The 21,098-nt window shown below is 52.3% G+C and overlaps 1 protein-coding gene across 12 annotated transcripts in view; it reads left to right on the forward strand.

Moving 5' to 3' along the window:
• IQSEC1 (IQ motif and Sec7 domain ArfGEF 1) overlaps positions 1 to 21,098 on the forward strand; it is a 337,559-nt gene that overhangs the window by 223,962 nt on the left and 92,499 nt on the right. Inside the window, exon 1 of one of the 12 annotated variants that reach the window (XM_084765772.1) lies at positions 7,284 to 7,664. The exons of 10 other annotated variants lie outside the window; for them this stretch is intronic. In XM_084765772.1, coding sequence (XP_084621898.1) covers positions 7,597 to 7,664 — 68 coding nt within the window. In that variant the 5' untranslated portion in view covers positions 7,284 to 7,596. Of the gene's footprint in view, positions 1 to 7,283; positions 7,665 to 21,098 lie in introns of those variants that run through there. One more of the 12 variants, XM_084765766.1, reaches the window with a different exon arrangement.

Below are 21,098 nucleotides of genomic sequence, written 5' to 3' on the forward strand. Positions count from 1 at the left end.
GGTGGTGATAATAGTAGCAGCAGCAGCAGCAGCAGCAGTGCCCCCTGCTAAGTACATGGCTAGAACACTGCCCAGGGAGAGCACCTGAGAGGAAGTTCCCGGAGTTAAGCTTAGCCCTGAGTCTTTGTGCAACTTTCCCAAATCTGCACTTACCAAAGCTTACGACAGAGGATAGAGCTCAGAGAGTGGGTGGCACCTGCTCTTATGTTCTGATCCTGCTAGAGGCCTGTAGCTCATACCTTCTCTCCTTCAGGCCTCAGATCCAGGGCCTTCTTTGTCACCCTGTCCCAGGCAGTGCCACTTTCCACTCCCCTTCCACATTGCCCTCCTTTGTTTTCTTGCTTGCCTTCTCCACCCTGGCAAGTTACCTAACCTGCTTGCTTAGCACCTGTGATATTTGTGCGCTGCTTCCTGATGTCAGTTCCAGAAACAACGGATGGGCTAACCGGAACCTGGAATCTGGCCTACACTTGCCTCATGCCCCGCCCTACTGAGAACTTTCGTGTTGTCATCTGTATCCAGCTGGGAAGCTTTTGAGTTGTACAGAAGGCTCTGAGGTGCTGCAAAGGAGTGGCCCCACTAAGCCCCTTCTGCTGCCTGACAGAGCCACTTTAAGCCCCTGAGCCAGGTTGAAATGACCCCCCCCCCCACTCCCTCATCTCAAGCTGGTCGCTGCTCTTTGGTCAGCAGAAAACGTGTGGCCTTTCTAGGCAGTGCTGCAGGAGGAGATGGCTGTGGTCGGGTTGTCAGCAGCACCTGCAGGTGATGCGGTCCGGGGAAGTCAGCAAAACGTGGATGTGGCCATGGTCAAGTCAGTAGTAAGCTGGCAGGAAACGTATGTGCTGAAACTCAGTAGCGTCTTCTAGTTTTCATGGTAACCTTCTACTTGCAGCAAGGACACTCGTTTTTTCCACTGAGAGGAGGGAGGTAAAGTTTCTTTTTAACATAAACATGTTCAGTTGGGAAGGCTAGCTCCCTTGCAGCTTTGTCTACTGTTGTTAACTTCATTATGAGAGCTTGGAAGCTGCATGGCAGAGTCTGCACAGGACTCCAAAGTGAATCAAGCAGCTACCTGCCGGCTAACGTGGCTCGCCATACCAGGGCTCCTCCACTCACTCCACACCACACTTTTGTTTTTGTTTTTGTTTTTGTTTTTGTTCTTGTTTTTGTTTTTGTTCCACTTTCCAAATCATCTCTGAAATGTCTCCACTGTCCCTGTGGTTTCTGTTCATTCTAATTAGGTAGTGGGAGCACAGACAGTTCTCTTCCCTTCCCCTCGCCTCTTCTCCCTTCCCCTCCCCTTGTCTCTCCACATTTCCTCACCCTCCTTGTCCCAGGCTGACATGGACTCACTGCGTAGCCAAGGCTAGCCCTGAACTTGGAAGAGTATTCCTGACAGTCTCCTGAGTGCCAAGTGCTGAGAGTCTGGGCTTGCTTTTGTTTTGTTTTTTGTTTTTGTTTTTTTGGTTTTTTGTTTTGTTCTTGTTTTTGTTTTTTTGTCTTGATCCTTACATGTTGCCACCTCCCTTCAGCACACCCCACCTTCTGGATTGACAGGATTGGCAGTTCATCTTCCACAGATGTCCTTTAACCTGTGTCTGTCTGGATAGCTCCTGCCAACATGAGAGATGATGGGCCCAGTCTCAGGCCAGTGTTGTAAGTGATGTGGTTTTAAATAAAACATGAAATCACCAGGATGGTCTACTGAGTGTCAGTGTCTGAAAGGACGCTGAGCACTGAAAGGACAGTGAGGAGAAGGAGGTTGCAGAGGAGCCTTTACCAGCCGGCTGATGTGTGTGTTGGTGTGTGTGTGTGTGTGTGTGTGTGTGTGTGTGTGTGTGTGTGAGAGAGAGAGAGGGGGGGGGGAGAGAGGGAGAGAGAGAGGGAGAGAGGGAGAGATGGGAAAGAGAGAGAGAAACAGAGCAGTAGATGGGAGAAACAGAAGGCAAGGAGGCCAGGCAGGATGCAGCAGCCCTCTTAGAAGGGGGCTTACACACACATACACGCACATGCACGCACGCACACAAACACACACACAAGTACACAAACCAGAAGGTGGTTCCTATCTGGGTCCCTTAACTTTCATGACCTCTAAGGACCAAAGAATTTAGACTCCTCAACACAGATCAGAACCAGAAGAGTGGCTTTTCTCTTTTACCTACTCGTGGGCAATGGAGTGAGTGCTGGCAACAAGACAGATCAGGGCAGACACTGAGAAGAGGCTTCCACGGTGACTGTGTTGCATGGTGGCTGTCTTAGAGCAAAATCCGTAGGCTTATGTGCATGTGTCCAGACCTTTCTACGCCTTAGTCTCTTTGCTCTATAGCAAAGTAATAGTGCCACTTCTGGCATGAGCTGGAGCGTGTGAGGTTGTGGCACAGAGCACTGGCTACAGTGAGCCAGCAGTGAGTGCTCAGGGGAGAGGCAGTGCTGCTGTTACCCTGGCATGGCTAAAACTCAATCCCTGGGAGTTTCAAAGAGCTGCAGGGGTGGGGCTGGTCAGGCTTTTGAGACAGAATTCCTAATTCATGTAGAGAAGGTTGCCCATGCCTCAGCCCCTCCTACTGGCTTTAGTTCCCACAAGGCCCCTGGATCCATCTCTCTCCTTGTTTTATGGGTGAAGATTCAGGCAGACAAGGGGCTCTGAGGACCTCATGGCAATATAGCTCAGCAGCATGACAGGACCAAGGTCTCAGATCCAGGGTCCTGCCAGCAACTAGAGCTGCATGTGTCCTTGCTGTGTGACCTTGAGCAAGTCAGAGCACCTCTCTAGGCCTCTCTCTGCCTCCACATCCAGCAGAGTTGAGTTGGACTAGGCCCCCTGTGGCTTGGGACGCCTTATTTCCCTGTTTGGAAAATGGAGAGAACCAGAAGGGCTAGCTCCTGTTTCCACTGATGCCTCATGGCAGGCTCTGCCTCCCAGGTTCCAGCTGCTGGTGAGTCCAGTCGGTCCTGGGCTCTGGTTCTATCCTGACACTAGGTAGCACGGTTCTGTTACCAAATCTCTAAGTGACTATGGCCCAAGCTCCCTTGTGTGCTCATCGCTGTCTGTGCTGCTGCTCTCTCCCAGTGACAGAACGCCATCTGACCATGCAGTTGTCCTCAAACTTCCTGCCTGACCAGCCCTTGGGGACAGCTTGAAAATAGCTCAGATTGTGAGTAGGCCTCGGCTCCAGACCCCACCCCAGATCCACGCTAGTCAGGCCATGTGTCCTCACTGGCAAAATGAAAGGCAGAGGGGATCAAGTGAGAGAACTGTCCGTTTGTTACTTCAGCTGTCACTGACTCATTAGCCCCTGCTCTGGGCTACCCGCTCAGCTAGGGCAAGAAGAACTGAAGCATAGCCCCCTCTTTGCCCTAACTCTCCCAGTCCAGTATTTTCAATTGTGCAGTGTGTTCCAGAGGGGCCCCCAGGCATTCCTAGAGCTGGAGCAATCAAGGGTGGCTTCGGGGTGGTGATGGTGGTGGCACCTAGGTCAAGAAGCCGCAGAGAATACAGGTGACTGGCTTACATGTTTATTATCTCACTTAATGGGAATCACTATATCTGTGAATTGAAATGAGAGTTTATTGTCTACACTTGAAAATCAGCTCTGTTACCCTTAGCCCCTGCATAGGATGCTCACCCCTCATCCTCCCTGGCCTGTTCAGCCTACCAGTGTGTATGTACGATCCCTGAGCCAAAATCTGCCCTTAGGCTCAGTTCCTGGTGGTGCCCACCCCTCAGGGAACAAACAGGACATTTTCTGTGCCTGGGTGGTGGTGACTCCATGGGCCATGTGAGTCAGGGTTGAGGGTGAGGGCAGCTCTCCACAGAGTTTCCATGCAGACCTGCCCTCCTTCCCCACCTCATGCTATGCCGTGACTCCCCCATGCCTTCCGGAGGATTGAGGGAGGACTCCTTCCCGAGCACCACCCGCCCTCAATCTTCAATCTTCTGTGACAGCCAACCCTCATGGAGGACACCACACTCCAGCCCACACTGCCCTGGGCCATAACAGTGAGAGGTTACCTTACATCCCCAGGGTCACTCAGTTCTGTGTTGCCCTCTGCCTCGTGGCCAGGATGGTGGGATTCCTGCTCCCATACTTCAGGGGGCCAAACTGAGGTGCATAGAGGCAGGGTACCTCAGATATGGACTAGGAAGTCCATGATGAGTAAAGCGTCTGTCCTGTTCCTAGAAACAAGCCTCTGCAGGGCAGGGGTAGTATCCATGGTCAAGTGGGTACCCTCAGTTTCCTTATCCCTAGCATGTCATGTCTGGGGTAGAGACCAGTACAGTGTGCACAGTCCCTGAAAGAGAGGGGAGGGCAAACTGTCACCAACTGCCCAGGCTGAAGAGTACAAGGAAGGCAGGTATGGAAATGGTCAGGGAGCCCAGCATACCCCAGATTGTGCTCCTGGGTGCTCCCCGTAACAGCTGCTACCCTACTCAGTTACTTTGCACAGAGGCATGGATGTCCATAGATACGAAAGGAGCTCCTGACCCAGGCTGGACAAGAGTGGTGTCTGTAAGCAGGTGAAGTTGAGTGGCAGAGCATGCTCAAGGCCATCCCCAACACATAGGAAAGAAGGAAGATGGGCCCTCCTGGTAGACTTACTAAGTTCCTCTCTGTCTTCAGTCTCAGCCTGACTTTCCCTCAGGCACTCTTAGCTCCTCAAATAGTCTCCTGCAGCCCCTAAGCCAAGCAAGCAGCCTTCAGAAAAGCTGGGGATGTGGTGGCCTTGGGCAGCCGTGCTTCCTGGCTATAAATCGGGCAGATGTGGAACTCATGGTCAGGAGGAGGACAGAGTATAAAGAAGAATGCAGTGGCCCCAAACCTCTAGGGTATTGATGCCAGCCCCCCACCCCGCAGGGTCCTGGCCTCTGGTACCTGACAATGGCATCATCTGTCTAACCAGCTCTTGGGCACAAGATGCTTCCTGCCCTCTTCAGCAGGTAGCTACCCTGGATAGCATCTGCTACATAGCAGGTGTGTAAGGTACAGGTAACTAATACCTGTACCCCCAGCTAGTGACAAGGGTCCATGGTGCTAAGTAAGCCTAGGACCAAAGCATCTGTGCCTGAGCTGAGGGGCTAGGAGACATAGGAAAGTCAAGCCCAACAGACAGTCTGGGCAACACAGGGCCTCAAATTTGTCAAGAGACACAACAGATTCCTATCTATGGATGGAAACAGGGAGTGGGGACCACATGAGATACAAAGTACTGATAGGCTGGGAGGAAGCTCAGCAAGGAAGCTGAGCGATTGACATCCCTTGTTCCTGGGCAGTGTGTGGACCAGAGGCTGGCCTGGGGCAAAGGAGAGAGAGGGAGGGTGCTGGACAGAGAAATGGATGGGTGATAGACAAATGGGAGATGGCTAAATGGATGGATGGGAGGGGGATGGATGGAGGATAGGGGGTAGTTCGTGGGTGGATGGATAGATATTGGGTAGATGCATAGATAGAAGACGGATGATGAATAGGTGGGTGGATGATTGGCAGATGGAGGATGACGGGTGGGTAGATAGATAAGGCATGAAGGAGGGGGTGATGGGTGAGTAGGGGGAGGATGGATTGGTGGCAAGATGATGGATAGATATATGGATGATCCTAAGGAAGGAAAAGAAAGAAGAGGAAATCAGCAGATGAAGAGCACATTGAGTGGTGATAAATGGAAGGAAGGGAGGAGGGGAGGGGACAGAGGGAGGAAGGTGAGATGTGTTGGATAACTTAACCCAAGAGCCTACAGGTGGCACACTGGAAAGACAGGTGGGTAGATAGAGAACTGAAAACAGAAGCTGCTTTGCCTCTACCCCATAAGGCCCTGAGAAAACTCAGCTGTCAAGCATTCCCACCATGATGTGAGCGCTGCGGAGAGTGAGGCTGAGAAGAGCCATGAACTCAGAATGTCCTGAGATCGGGCTCCGTAAGGTTTGGGCAGCCTTAAAGGGCAGTGAGCCTGCCTTCGCTGGCGCTCAGTAGAGACCGGCCAGGGCCTTTTGTGAGCTCCGATGTCACACCGGGCCTGTAAGAATGGTTTATGAAGCTTCCTATGGCAAAAAGGAGAGAACTTCTGTTGTTGTTGTTGTTGTTGTTGTTGTTGTTGTTGTTGTTGTTGTTGTTTTGGGGTTCTTTTTGGCTTCCAGAACTCCAAGGGAAGCCGTTGTTGAGAGCCATCTTGTTTTCAGATTAAAAGTTTAGGGAACGAACGGTCGGCAGCTGCAGAAACTCTGCTGTGGGAATCAGGCTGGAATCAAGGCAGGATTGTGATGTGTGTAGGACAGAGCCCTAGGGACAGCAACAGCGGTGCAGAACAGTGTCTGCCCCTGAGCCTCCAGGGACTTGGTGCTCTGGTGCCCACTGGACAGGACAGTTATTTGCAGGCCCTGGGCCCCTTGCCCTTTGGGGTCTTCCTGGGGGCCCTGAGTAGAAAAAAGCCCTCCAAGTGGGCGGTACCCTGTGAGTCACTGTCCCCAGGGGCCCCTGCCTGGGAAGCCCCAGCTGCCAGGCCTAGGCCAGGCCCTGAGCAGCTGTCAGGTGGGTGGGGCTCCAGCTGGGCCTGGTCTGGAAAGGCCCCAGGGGCTCAGCCCCCCCATGGTCCACTACCCAGAGGAGCCTAGCCTCACCCCTGGCTCTATAGAATAGTTGGTTGGCATTCAGAATCTAGTGTCCAGCACTCAGGCTCAGTCCCCTTTCCAGGCCTGTGACCTGTATGCCTTAGCTTCCGTGCATGGTCCACAAAGCTATTGAAATCCACTTTATGAGCTATGAAGAAAATCAGATGGTTTTGCTCGTAAATGTTGGGAATTCCTGTGTCCAGGCTCCTAGAGATCATGGAAATCAGGGGAACATGGGCCAGAGAGGAGAAGACACAGCCAGTGAGTGACACATAACAAAGGATAGCCCGACAGGAGCTGGAAACTCTCAGGGTCCAGTGGAATCCCTGTGAGCAGACTGCTATCCTGAGACACAGTCCCAGTTTGGATTTCTTTTCCTCTCTATCCAGGCTTCTTCCGGAGCCAGCAGCAGAGCAGACCCTTCTCCGTCGTTGTGCAGGCAGGGCTGTAGCCACGGGGCGGTGTTGGGTTTAGGCCTCTGGGGACTGGTGGAGGATGTGGGCCCGCCCTCGCCTCCACAACCTCCCTCCCTCAGCATTGCCTCTCCAGTCCCACCCTGGCCTCTGGATGAACAGGGCGGCCCCTAGGCTGTCAGAGCCCCCACTTTCCCTCACAGTGGACGCCCCCTCTGTCCCGCCCCAGTGACTCACTGCTCCCCTGGCCCTCCGCCACCCCTGTCTCTTGGCAGGCAGCAGGCAAGGTTGTGCTGAAGCCACAGGGTCTGGAGTGTGAGGGCCGCTCAGCCGCCAGGGTCTGGAGCTGAGTCCTCCAGCAGCAACAGAGGCCAGCCTGGGATCGCGCCTGTCAGGAACCTGCAGTGACCTGAGGGAGTCAGGGCCTCCCTTCTCCCCGTCTTTGGACCTTTTGTTTTTCATCGTCATGAAGAAAGAAGTGACCTGAGAGCCCAAGACAAGAGCCAACCCCTCACTGGGAGGAGGCCCAGGGTCCAGGGCAGTGCCAAAGCCCCTCAGACACTGCACCTCGCTGATCCAGGCATGAAAGGTGATGGTGGTGCTGTGTGGGGCCTCATGTGGAAGTACTGCATCTCCGTGAGGACCCTCAGGTACCAGGGACAGGGTGTGGAGGCGGCTTTGCCCTAAGTGGGCCAGGTGAGGGAACCTGTGTGGCTTGGAGGTTCAGGAAGGAGCAGGAATGGATGACAGGAAAGGCTGAATCTGGCTGTCATCCTCCAGATAAATGTGGAGTCTAGTGGTAAGGAGGGAGGCAGGAAGGAGAGTGGACCAACTATCAGGGCTGGCGGCTGCCGCCTTGGGAAGGCCACTGGGGGTACAGTGAACAGGAAGCACTTGTTGCATAACAACCACTGGCTTTGAAGTGGGACTTGGGTGCCCCCCACTCCCAGCCTGTTAAGTGTGGGGAAACAGGGATGGTACTCTCTCCCCCAATGTGTAGTGGACGATAGTTTCTCTACCTTCCATGTCAGTTACCCCATGGCAAGGAGCAAAGTCCAGAATCAGGTGCAAGGCTGCCGGTGTCAATCTTAGACCTATGTGCACACTGACTCAACCTCTCAGGTAAATCATCCTGTCTGGAGAGGCTATTAGGATTGGTGTGAGGATTAAATGTGACCCAGCCCCAAGTGCCAGCAGCTGCCAGCTAGTATCAAGTGTAATCACCTGCAGCTGCCTTTTACATCCATCACCCTATCTCCTCAGAACCGCCTGGAAAGTGTCCCTGTTTAGAAAGGTAGAGGAAGGTAGAGCAGAGTTTTAAGAACCCCCGGAGAGAGAGCCTAGGGACAGGGTTCACCTGGGCAGAGGGTGGAATGCCTGGGCTTGGCTCCACCTTCTGCCGCATCTGATAGAACCTGGCTGGAGCAGGAGGGAGGAAGACACAGGATCTTAGGCAAGGCTGGGCTGTGTCCTCTGAGGATGGAACCAGAGGGTCTGTAATTTGCATGCAGGAGGACCTAGAAGCGCCACCCAGTGGGGATATGCCTTGGAGTTTTGAATACTTCCTATCAGTGCGCATCTTCCTTAAAGAGAATGTTTTATAAAGAATAAAGGAGTAAAGGGCCCTTTCTCTTTCCAGGCTCACTGTCTGGTATATCAACTGTACAAAATCCTCCTCCCATTCTCCTCTTTTCCTCTTTTCCCTTCCTTCTTCTGTTTCTTCTTTCCCCTTCTTTTCTACCTTTCTGCCTTCTTTCCTCCACAAAGTATTTGTGCTATCATATAGGAAACACTAGTTAGTTAAAAAAGAGCATAATTCAGAATAAGATGTCATGTTGATAATGATGATGGCAGTTAATAATGGACAAAAAAGGTATTCAGGTACCTGGGGGTACTTCAGCTGAGGTAAAACCTGCTGAGCTCCCTAGAAGCCCATGGGAAAGGGAAATGCTGCTGCACAGTTCACTCCCACTTTAATAAGAAGCACATGTACAGTAGCCACAGTTGCTCTGCTACAAGGCAAGACTTGTCTAGAGCCCTGGATGGTGGGCCTTGGGCCCAGACAGATTTATCATTTCCAGGCCAACAGTGAGAGGCATTCTGCTTGGACAAGGATGCCAACTGGTTGTGGGAACGGAGAGACAGAGTCCAGTCCCAGAGTGAGTCACTGGCCACCTTCCCCTGCTTTGGTCTATGGTGGACTTCCTGGGTGGGTAGCTCAGAGGCCAGGCCAGGCAGGGCTGAGACAGGGCCCGATCAAGTGCCCAGTGTTCTGGCTGCACCAGCTGCAGTAGGCTTTCCTGCTTTGTTCTCTCCTGGGGTTTCTAGGGGTTGGCTCACTGGAGGATACTCAGGACTTGTTTGAAAATGTAGTGGGCCAGCATGAGGATGGCCCTGTGCCTTGCACTTCTGAGTAGCTGTTTGTACAAGTAGTCGCTCTGTGCCTCAATCTCCTCACCCACAGAATGGGAATAATGTAGAACTCTGTGGGAAGGTAGGAAGTGCTTGTGGCCACTGATAGTTAACCCTGATGGGTGGTCATTTTCCCATTGGTGATGGAAGAGCAGCTTGGACTGGGGGTGGGCACTGTGATCTGCTCTGGCATGCCCAGTCCTACACTCAGCCCCCATAGGTACCATGTGTCCTGTGCTTAGCTGAGGAGGATGGGCTGGGGGTGGGGTGGAGTGAGGCTAGGGGGTTATTCAGGAATAGTGTATTCTTTCCATATCCCTCCCTCCCCTTCCCCCAGAAAGTGAGGCCACTCCCCAGAGCCAGATACGAGGTGAGCCAGCCCAAGCAGGCTCTGGGGCAATCCCAACCCCAGATTACCAGGGGAGACCCAAATCCACAAATCTGTGGTGGGGCAGAACTGGCAGATGCTGGAGGACAAATTGAAGGGTTGTGATGGGACAGCACATACTTTTCCACTTGCGTCTTCAGATTTCCCTCCGCATGAGCCCGTCATCCCTGGCTGAGTCCCACTCACATCTGGAAAAGCGTGAGGTGTACATAGAGCTGTTACTGCTGCCGGCCCTGGTTCCCTGCCAAGGGGATCGAAGGCTCCAAGACAAGGTCTCTGTGGGGACCATGCTGGCTCCTATTGGCTCCTAGGCAGGACAGCAGGGGGTACAGGGCCATCTGGGTCCAATGCCTCAACACTTAAAAGATGAATCTTTAACTGTTGCTGGACTTTGCTAGGCTGTTTCCATACCCAGGGAGGGGAGCAAACTGAGCCAGGCTCCAGGGCAAGATTAGCAACGGGCTCTCTCTGGTAGACGGTGCCAGTGGAGCAAATAGGTGTGACTCCTCCCTTCCCCTCCCCTCCTTTCCTTGAGTCTCCGTGGTAGCTGAGGCAGTGGGCAAAGAAGAAGAGGAGGGAACACAGGCTCAGGAGGGGCTCACTTGACTTAGAAACTTGGCTTAGCCTTGTGAAAATCACTTTGAAGACATTTGGAAGCCAGTGACAGGATGCCTGCAAGAAGCTGGCCCAAGTGAAAAGGTACCTGTAGCTATCAGTTGTCAGGTTTTTTTGGTGGTTGCGGTGGTGGTGGTTTTTTGGGGGGTGTTTTGTTTGTTTGTTTTGTTTTGTTTTGTTGACAACTTTAACTCCAAGTTGCTTCACCAATGAGCTTCATCTGGTGACATTAGTACTGTAAGTGTCCTTCAGCAAGTGCTTAATCCCTCCCCCTTTCTCTGTGGGTCACCCTTGCCCTATACCTCACCTGGGTTTGTCCACATAAGGTTGCATCCCCAGCCTGTCTCCCACGGGCCATATCTTCAGTATGTTTCCCATCAGGCCATATCTTTAGTAGTGTGTTTAGCTTTAGCTGTCAACATAAATGTAGAGTCACTTGGGAAGAGGGAACCTCAACTAAAGTATTGCCCAGGTCGAACTGGCCTGTGCTCATGTCCGTGGAACATTTCCTTTATTGCTAATTGACACAGGAGGGCCCAGCCCTCCTGTGGGGGGGGGGTCAGTGTCACCCCCAGGAAGGTGGGCCTGAGCTGTGTAAGGAAAGTAGCTGAGCAAGCCAGTGCGAACAAACCAGTAAGCAGTGTTCCTCCACGGTCTCGGCTTTAGTTCTTGCCTCCACTTGAGTTCCCACCTCGACTTCTCCCATTGATAGAAAGTGACATAGAAGTGTATCCCAAATAACCCCTTTAGTTCCTTCACGTTGCTTTTGGTCAGAATGTTTTTATTACAACAACAGAAAGCAAACTAGCACACTCAGCCAGTTCCCCAAAGACCTTATTATTCTCACCCTGTCTCCCATCAGACTGAATCCTCAGTCTCCATCAAGCTCAAGAATGAATGACACATATTAGTATATCTGGGAGAGAAAGATGAATTTGTCCCATGAGAGCCCAAAATGCAGTCACATCGTCTAGGCCAGGCTGCCTCTGGGCACACAAGTGCTGACTAGGGTAGGCTCAGAGGAGTAGACGTGCCCTGAGCCTTGTAGGCCCATCTCCCCTCCTGCTACAGCTGTCTCTGGCCAGAAGGGCTGGGAGCAGATGGCACCTAGGCCCTGAAAGCATCCCAGGAGCTCTCTGGACAATCAGCCATCTGGTGCCCCCCACAGGAGGCCCTGAGCCTGTGCTCTTCCCATCCTGCCCTATGCTTGCCCAAGGAACCAATGACAAAGGGAATCTCTTTCCCACTTGGAGCCTCCTCCTGCCTTGCTGTTGTGCTCCTTCTCCTTGCGGGGTGGTTGGCTCTGCACTATGGATCCCAGCCTACCTGCTGATCCAGCCTGCTGAGCCCACACTGGCCAGAATTCCCCTAACTCCTCCCTTCCTAGATACAGATTAGGCAGTCCTGTGCCCCTGAGCAGGACATAGAGCTCAGTGTGGGGCAGGAGAGGAGACTGGAGGCCGAGTGAAGCCACCTTCTCCTTTCCCCCTCTGGGTGCTGCCCCCATGGTACTTACCCTCCATTGTTCCCTGGGTTCAGCCTTGCAGGTCCCCCTGTGCTGCAATGTTCCACTCTCTACTTCTCTGCTTTGTCTTTAGTTTTGAGACATACACTTACTTCATAGCCCATGCTGGCTTGGAACCCCCTGGATTTTAGGGCTGTGTTCCAAGATAGGTCCTAATGAATCTCAGTACACAAGTGCAATCCCCTCTAAGCCATGGCACCAGACCAGCACCTCAGGAGAGGTTCTCACAGGAAACAACAGCCAACATTACTCTAAGAAGGCCACTGTTCACTCTGCAGAGGACCCACTGGGGCCTGAAGTCAACCTTTTTTCCTTTGCCCAAGGCCATATTAGGTGGCCGTTATTCCCAGAGTGTACCACTGGGGAGGCCAGGAGCAGCCACTGCATGTGGGGGTGCCCCTTCTTTCCATACAGAGCATTTGCTGAGTACCCACTATGTGCCAGCTCAGTGCATGCCAGGAGCTTGACTGTAGCAGTGAGCAAGGTGGAACAGCCAGGCCTCAAGGAGCAGACAAGTGGGAGAGACAGGAAACAGACAAGTGAAGATGTCATCAGATAGGGAGGAGGGTCACTACCAAGAATGCAAAAGTGGGGGAGTGACAGTGACAATCGAGCCAGCCAGGAAATCCTCGTTAGGGCTTCTGTCAGGATAAATGGACCCAAGATGTGGCAGGCCTACACAGTGAAATGCCTCTGGCCATAGAAGGAGTGAAATCTCATCCCTAGCTACAGCCTGGCTGACCCTGGAAAGATGTGCCAAGTGAAAGAGGCCCATCACAAAGGCCACATGCTGGCTGACTCCATGCATAGAAGTTTCTAGAACAGACATGTCTACAGAGACAGAAAGCAGAGTGGGGGCTGCCCTGGCCATGGAGAGGCTCAGAGAAGCAGGTATGGGCTTGTTGTGGAAGGAAGGTCAGTCTGAACCAGGATGTGGTGACAAGCAGGAAGATTCTGAAGCATCCATTGGCTCACTTTAACCGGGTGAATTACATGACACAGGAATTGCCACTGAATAAAATGCCTTCTACAAAATGAAGTGGGGGGAAAAAGAGAATATTGGTCTGAGCAGGTGGCCTTGAATGGAGCTTGACCAAGTGAGTGAACTGAAGAAGACCTTTGGGCAGAGGGCACAGCAAGTACAGTGGCCCTGAGGCTCAAGCCACCTGTATGTTTGCAGATGTAGTTGGAAGCCAGGCAGTCAAGGAGGAGTAAGGAAAGAAGTGGGCAGGGCCAGCCCCTATGGAGGACATGTATATTTTGGGGTTGGAGAGACAATTCATGGGGTTTTCTAGACAATCACTCTTCCATGAAGAAATGAGATCACTGCAGGGCGGGAGGCAGATAGCAATAAGGAGATGATGGCCATTGTCGAGATAGGTGACACTGTCACTCAAGAGAGGCAGTGAAGGCTGCAGATGGCAACAGTGAGAATTCAGACAGGAACAACTGCATTCCCCACTGGAGTGGGAATATGGGGGTTGTGGTGTGAAGTGAAAGCTTCCTGGATGCTAGGCCTGGATGTGGCCTCAAGGAAGTGGGCACAGTTAGCTGAAGCAATGGAGAGGACTCGCCAGTGTGGCCTTGAGTGGGGCTGGGCCCCAGAGAACCCTCCTGACCCCAGAAGATGAGGATGGCCACCCAGCCTTGGCAAAGTGGCACCCCACTGCATCCCACTTAGCCCGAGCTGGCTTCAAAGTAAGTAGGGCATTCTCTTAAGGATAGCCACCTTACTTAGCCTTTGTCGGGCAGGCTCAAACTGGCCCTCAGTGGGACCATAGTACCCACGTGGCCAGAAACCCAGCCGGGGTTTGGCATTCTGAACAAAGCAGGCTGGCCGAAACTCGAGTGTCCCGAAACGCGATAGGTCACAGGAGGCTGGCCAGTGAGCAGCTGCATTATTTATTGTCTGTCCAGTGAGGCTGTTTGAACCAGCCAGGCCTTGAAGGAACCCTCTGGGCAGTATCTTGTACAAAGTAGGTGTGGGCCCCAGGGTGCTGGCCCCCTCACCCTGGGCGGAGCTTCCTGGATGCTTGCTGAGCAGAGAGGAAGTTAAACGTCAGGGCTGTGGTAGGGAGGTCCCCTGGTAGGGAGGGCCTAAGGTCCTTCGTCCCCAGGGCCCAAAGAGGCAGGCCAGACACTGGCTCCAGGGAGATCTCCAGTCTTCCCCTGTGACACCGTGAGTACCACTTGCCTCTTCTGGGAGCCTGTGAGGGGCTGGTGACTCTCAGAAGTCTATGGGGTTAGCAGTCAGGACCTCTTTCGAAGGCTCACCCTGTTTCTAGTAGCTGTTTTGAGTAACTACTTTTCTCTGCCTGAGAGACACAGTCTCAACCAGGCCCTGGAACCCCAGGTGCTTCCCCACAACTACCAGAGGGCAACATCAACTGCTGGGGAACTTCAGGGACGTTAGGCCAGCATGGGCCTGGAGCTACACACGGCCCCCTTGGCCTACCCGTCTATAGGCGTGTACAGGTTCCTCACAGCCTCCTGAGAAAAGGCCATTGGCCACACCTACTCCACAGCTGAGTAAACTGAGTCCCTTAGGACACAGTGGCTCAGGGCTTCTGGTATGTGGCCTAATGTGCTTTCTGCCCCCACTGTCACCTTTCCTTGACCTCTCGGAGCATAGTTTGGAGTCTTGGGGCAGAAGGAGACCCAGCCAGGCCCAATCTGGGGTTCCTGCCTATTAGGGGAAATCCATGCTGGGAAGATCCTGCCTCGGGCAGTCCCAACCCACACCCTGGAGTATTTTCTCCAGGTGCCACATATGGTTCCCACCTCCACCCCAATCAGAAGCCACCTGACCAAAGGCAGTTTAGCCTGTTTCATTTCTTCATTTCTTTCTGAGCCAGTCCAGGATAGAGCCTGAGGTTCTCAATCCCAGGGCTGGGAGAGTGTTGGAGGACAGTCCCTGAGTAGTACTGTACCCAGGGAAATACATTTTGGTGTGGGGGCTACCTGGGCTCATCTACGTCTCTTCCCTGATCCTATCCAGACCCAGGACACCCCAGAAAGGGAGGCTTTCAGTGTTGGTTACCTGTGAAACCACCCTCAGAGACATGGGGACATCTGTCTGGTGTCATTTGGCTAGGGGAATGTTCAGGAGCTAGAGTGCAAATCTGGAAAGATTCTAGGCCTTCACTTGTGTGCAGTCTTCTGTTTGGGTGCCAGGAAAGGAGAGAATGTTCCATCATTCCCCTGTTGTTGGGTCTGTTTTTCCATATGCCAGTGGCTGGGCTCCCATCTGAAGATCCGGGCTGGATGGTGGAAGCTGGGCTGAAGGAGTAAGGATATCCTCGCAGCTCTTGGAGCTTAGCCAGCTAGCAAGAGCCTGCTGATGATGCCAAGGACCCTCAATGGTCAGGCTCTTCCTTACAGCCTTTGTGGGACTCCAGGGCCCAAGCCGGATGCAGGCTTCTGTGCCCAAGTCCCATGTCAGTCCAATCCAAAAGACCTTCCAAGCACAAGTCAGAAAAAATGTGACTAGGAGCTAGGACAACCAAGTACCCACAGGGCACTCAGACAATTGCCTCACCCTTCTGTCATCTGTGAGCTAGCCAAGTTGGATCCAGAGCCTTTCAGCACTTGGTGACTGTGACTCCAGGCAAAGTTGTTTGTACATTATTTGTTTACATTTATTAAATCACATATTAAGCATTTACTGGGTATGTACTGAATGCTAAGGCACTGTCTTGTCTGTGAGACCACAAAAGGTGATAAATTTGACCTAACCAGTTTCTCACCTGGCATAGGGTCCTCAAACAGAACTAAACATAGCAGTGTGGTGGGTTTGAGAAGGCAGGTGGCACCGGGCAAGGGAGGGCAGGATGGTAGGGTCAGTTTTATTTTTGATGGAGCCACATTGCCTTTGAGAAAGCACCTGCGAGGCATTAGCTGCTGAATCCAGTTAGAGGTATGGGGTTGGGGGGTCCTGGGCTAGGCTGCTTTGAACAAACCTGTGCCCCAAATTCAAACCAGCATGACTCCGGAAATTCCGGGACAGGTAGCAGGACTGGCTAAGTAGAAGGTGAGTCCAGGCTGTGTCCAGCAAGTGGGGCACTGAGGCGGGTGCCAGCTGGCACACAAAGTAGGGTGCTGGGGTGTGGTCAGGCTGCAGGTTAGCAGCCCAGACTCAGGGTGTCAGCTCTTCTATTTTATTGGTTATATGACCTTGTTACAAACCACATCCCTGGGCTTAAGCTTGCCATGAGGACCTTGTTACTTCTAAGGGAGGACAGGTCTAAACCAAACAGCCTTAAACAGAAAGAGGTGGAAGAAACTAAAAGGTGAAAGAGTGATTGTTTCAGGAGCAGCAGGATCCAGTGGCTCAGATGCTGGATTGGGTGTTTTCCATATTTACCTACTGTGTTCACCCTGAGGCAGGCTATCATCACCTGGGGTCCCTGGCATATAGCAAGTGTTCAGAAAACCTTAGCCACCTCCCCACCTCCTTCCATTCACTGTCACCACCCTGTGACAAGCCAGCTGCAGTGACAACACACTTTATTCTCATGAGGTTCTTTGCTGTGCCCTTGGGGAGGTGGGATGGAAAAAAAAAAAAAGAGGAAATTGCCACACAGGCCAGTCAGGGCTGAGGAAGAGGTGAGCTAGCAGGCCAGAGAAGGAACATCAGAGTTCTTCACAGGGGCTCCCCAAGGGTTTCCTGGGGGGAGGTTAGCAACTGTGTTATATTTTAACTCAATCGGTGGGGGAAGAGGCTTGGCCTGGCCATTGAGAACCAAGGGAGCAGGTTCCTTAGAGTCTGGTCAGATCTTAGGGTGGGCTGGCCAGCCTGGGCTGAATCAGGAGCCCTGCTTCATCTGTACCACAGCTGGTGTGGGACTATTAAACCCTCATGGGAGTGAAAATGAGCCCTGGGCCCAGGTGCTATGTAACGATAGAGCATTAGCCCGGCAGGTACCAGGCCATGGATTCAGGCCCCATCTTTGAGAGTAAGGGGAGGGAGGGCTCCAGCTGCAGCTGTGAAAAGAGAACAAATATCCAGTGGGCATCAACTGCATGCAAGACAATATCTAGCACTCTATAAGTTGCCTTGTTGCGTCATGTGGCCACTGCTGAAGGCTCCTCGCTCCTTTGTGGAAATGGGCAGCTGTGTCTGGATGCAGGGCTGGATTTGGCCGGGGCTCAAGCTTTGGGTAGGCTCTGTGGCCTTGACTGTTATCAGGTGGCTGCTGGGATGTCACCCATGAAGATGACACATAGGGAAGTCATCATGCGCAGAAAGGAGTGTGTCGAAATAACCTTCCCAGCAGGCTAACTGCAGAACCTCTGTCAACAGCTGCAGCGAAGGCAGCCACAGTTGGTCTGAAACCAGGGCCTGGAGACAACCATGTCCCAGCCAAGCCTGCTGAAGGGTGAAGTGAATGGCCTTGGCTCAAGTGACAAAGGGCTGCTACTTGCTTTCGAGCACCAGGGTATTTGAATCCTGTGTAGGAATTGCTTCCTAGTATTGGCTCCTATCGGGGGATGGGAGGGGATGATGGGAAGAACGCAGGTGTGTTCCATGGCTGAGACCCACTTCACAGAGGGTGGGCAAGCCTGGGCCCTATACCTCTTGGAGCCTGTTTCCTCATCTGGGAAATGAGGTTAACTCTCCCAAAGTTAGGATTATATAACACCAAGGGGGTCTGTCAGGGGTGATACCATGACAACAGCTCAGTAAACACCTGGATTATTAACTCCCAAAAAGAGGCAGGGTCTCAATTTGAACTAAAGACCTTTTTTTGATTTTTGGTTTTTTGAGACAGGGTTTCTCTGCGTAACAGCTCTGGCTGTCCTGGACACACTCTATAGACCAGGCTGGCCTCAAACTCACAAAGATCCACCTGCCTCTGCCTCTCAAGCACTGGGATTAAAGGTGTGCGCCACCGCACCTGGCTTGAACTAAAGTCTTTAAATGCTGTCATTTTGCAACCCTGGACTTCAGGCCCCTGGGAAGCTGGTTCAGGCCTAGTGCCTTGAGATAGGTACCAACTTGGCCTGTGTAGTGAGTGGTCAGGCCTGATGTTTGGCAAACACTGAAGTGAAAGCAGAGTTTCCAGTATGTCACCTCCCGGATGTTCTTGACAGTGAGACAAAGGGACCTGAGAGGAAAAAAGAAAGCAACTAGTGCCCTTTTGCCCTAAAGTTACAGCCCTTCCTGGGAAGCCAAGTAGATGCCTAAAATTCTTCAGGGTGCCTGGGAAGAAGTTCTGGAAGGTTCCGGAAGGAAGTGGTGTTGACAGCAGGAATATTTGCACAAGGGGCGGGTGGTTAGAAGTAGATATAGAAATAGCTGGTTAAGAAAGGAAAAGTGATCAGAGGATAGAAGTGGGCTTAGGAGCCCTGATTACGACCTTTATTTATTGTCCTGCCTCGCCTGTTTGTATTTTCTGGGCTTTTCTCCCACATGCACTGTTGGTTATAAAGCCCAGATAAAGGCTTCCAGTCCTCTTCTGCAAGCTGACTTATTTCCTAAGTAAATGTTGTCTTTTTTTCAGGGTCCCTATTTTGGCACAGTAACGTTTCAAGCTTTTCAGATTCACCCACTGTCTTCTCAGGGACATAAAATATTTTTTATCTAATCCACAGTATCTGTAGATACAGGTTGTGTGGACCTTTGGATTGTTACACCTTGTGGAAATCTTGGGGGAGGGTGCCAGGTTGAGCACCCAACTTAGAAGCTGCAGCATCACTGGACTATGGCACCAGGGGCATTTCAGGGGGAGTTTCCCAGTGGGGGGATGGGACTGGTTCCAGAGAGGTGCTACCCACCAGGTGCTGGGGCAGGGTGGGGCTGATGAGATGAGGAAACAGCTACTCCCTCACTTCCTCTTTCAGTCCTGTGTGGAAGGTGTGACAGGCCTGCCTCCCTAATCACCTCATGTCCTGTCAACAGTCACCCTGCCCACACCCCCAGTGCACAAGGGGAAACTGAAGTTTCCTTGGTGTGTTTCATTCTCCTGTCACCACACAGGGAAGTCTGTTGGTGGGGGTTCCACTGCTCTATGGTCTACTGCCTCGCTGTGTGATCTAGAAAAAGTTACTGAGCCACTCTAGGCCTTAGGTTAGCATTTTCAAAACTAAACTGTGTTTCTTCCCAGAGCAGAAAAGGAGGCTCATGGGAAGACTCTGGCCCAGTGCCTGGGACTTCAAGCACTTAGGATTCCTTTCTTTGGGTGGTAGACTCCAAGGGTCACACCCTCTGTGCCTCAGAGTGAGAGAAAGCTGTAGGTCTTAGAAAACTGGCCCAGACTCCACTCTGCCCTGAGCAAGCTGGGTGGTCTTTGGCCAGTCATTCTGCATTTCTGGGCCTTGGTTAGCTCATCTGGAAATGGCCTGATAACCATCCTGGCATAGGTGAGAAAGGCTAACCAATGCCTGGCCGAGATGACTTTGCCTAGGCTGGGCACCTAAGCATCTTTTCCCCACTGACACCTTCCTGCCCCAGGAGCTGGGCTGAGTGAGTTGTCTGGCTAACAATATGGGCAGCTAATATCTCCTAAGTGCTCTCTGTGTGCTGGGCATTGCCCAGAGTGGTGAGGGATCGACATTGGAACTCCTTCCTCCTGCAATGTCTGGGGCTCAGGAAACAGACCACAGAGTGAGATGGGGCAGTGTGGTTTTAAATGGCCTCTAGATGCTCACAGGGAACCTGAGGCCAGGAAGAAGGAGGCTACCAGGTGAAGGACCAGCTGGGGATTCAGGCTGTAAGGACAGACAGATGGAGACTTCCAGTTACATTCTTTTGGGTGATGTCTGGCTGGGCACAGAATCTGAGCCACTCCACCATTGGATAGCACTCACCTTGTTGCCTTAGCACAGGCTGGAAAAGGACGAGCTTCAGAGAGAGGGAGGTAGCCTAGCAGGGCCTGGAGCCCCAGAGTGAAGGTGATGAGGGCAGTGGAGATCATCCTAATGTCAGAATCCCTGAGAACACATAAGCACCCCTGGAGTCAAACTTAGACTCCAGAAGTCACCTGACCCAGCTCTAGTTCCAGGTCACGTGCCCAAGACAGGTCACAATTCCTTCCTAATGCTGGCCTCCTGCAGTATAGCAAGAGTCATGGCTGTGGCTGGGCAGCCTGTGTGTCCCAGGTACTGTGGGCTCTTTTTTACCCCTTCTTTGTGGTAACATCATGTGGGACTTTTTGGCATGTAAGGTCTGCTGGACATGTTGAGAACTGGTCTGAGAAGACTGACTAGATTTGAGAAGGAGTTTGTGTCAGAAATGCTGGGCATTTGTTGTCCAACAAGAAAACCCAGACCTGAAGTACTAGAATCTTCTTCATGAGTTCAGGTTCCTCTTGGATGCCGTGGATGCGGCTGGATCCAGCCTGTGAAAGAAGAGTCCAACCCTTCCCAAGGCAGTGTCACACCTGCACATGCTAAGGGGGCCTGTTTGGCTACCTTTATGTTGAGGAAAAGGAGAATTCCCTTGGCCTCAAGTAAGACAGATAGGAACCAGAGTCCATACAAAGACCTAAAGATGGAGCCCTGTGCTGTCCGCTAACGTGGCAAAATATGGCCTTCCAGGAAGGATTTCACTTACTCTTCTACTGGACAGAATTGGCAGGGTTTGCAGACTACAGAGTCTGTTCCCAGCTAGCTTTCCTAGGATACATCCCAAGAAGCCAGGGCTAAACGGGTTTTGAGAAGCCTCCCAGCCATTCTCCCATCAAGCATAGCAGAGTTTCTCAACCCATGGGTCTCAACCCCTTAAGGAGCGAATAACCCTTTTTCAGGGGTCACCTAAGACCACAGGAAAACATAAACCTCTACATAACAATTTTTAACAGTAGCAACATTACAGTTATGAAGTGGCAATGAAAATAATTTTATGGTTGGGGCTCACCACAACACGACCACAGTTGATCAAAAGATCGCAGAATTAGGAAAGTTGAGGGTCCATTTTGTTAGAGGGTCCTGTGAGGGTTTTTGGGGGTGGGGTGGGGGGAGCAAGCTGAGTACTTATAACAAGCAGAGCATGATGAGTCCCAAGCCAAAAGGATGAGGTCAGGGGCGGGGGCCCCAGAACAGGGAACGGCATGCAGCCCAGCCTCAGCTCCAATCTTGTTGCTTCATCTGCCTACAGAGACCTAGCAGAGATAAGGGCGAACTCCACCCGCTGGGCCACTAGGG

The sequence above is a fragment of the Acomys minous genome (assembly GCF_964271855.1).
Source record: "Acomys minous genome assembly, chromosome: 17".
In the NCBI taxonomy this organism is placed as follows: Eukaryota; Metazoa; Chordata; class Mammalia; order Rodentia; family Muridae; genus Acomys; species Acomys minous.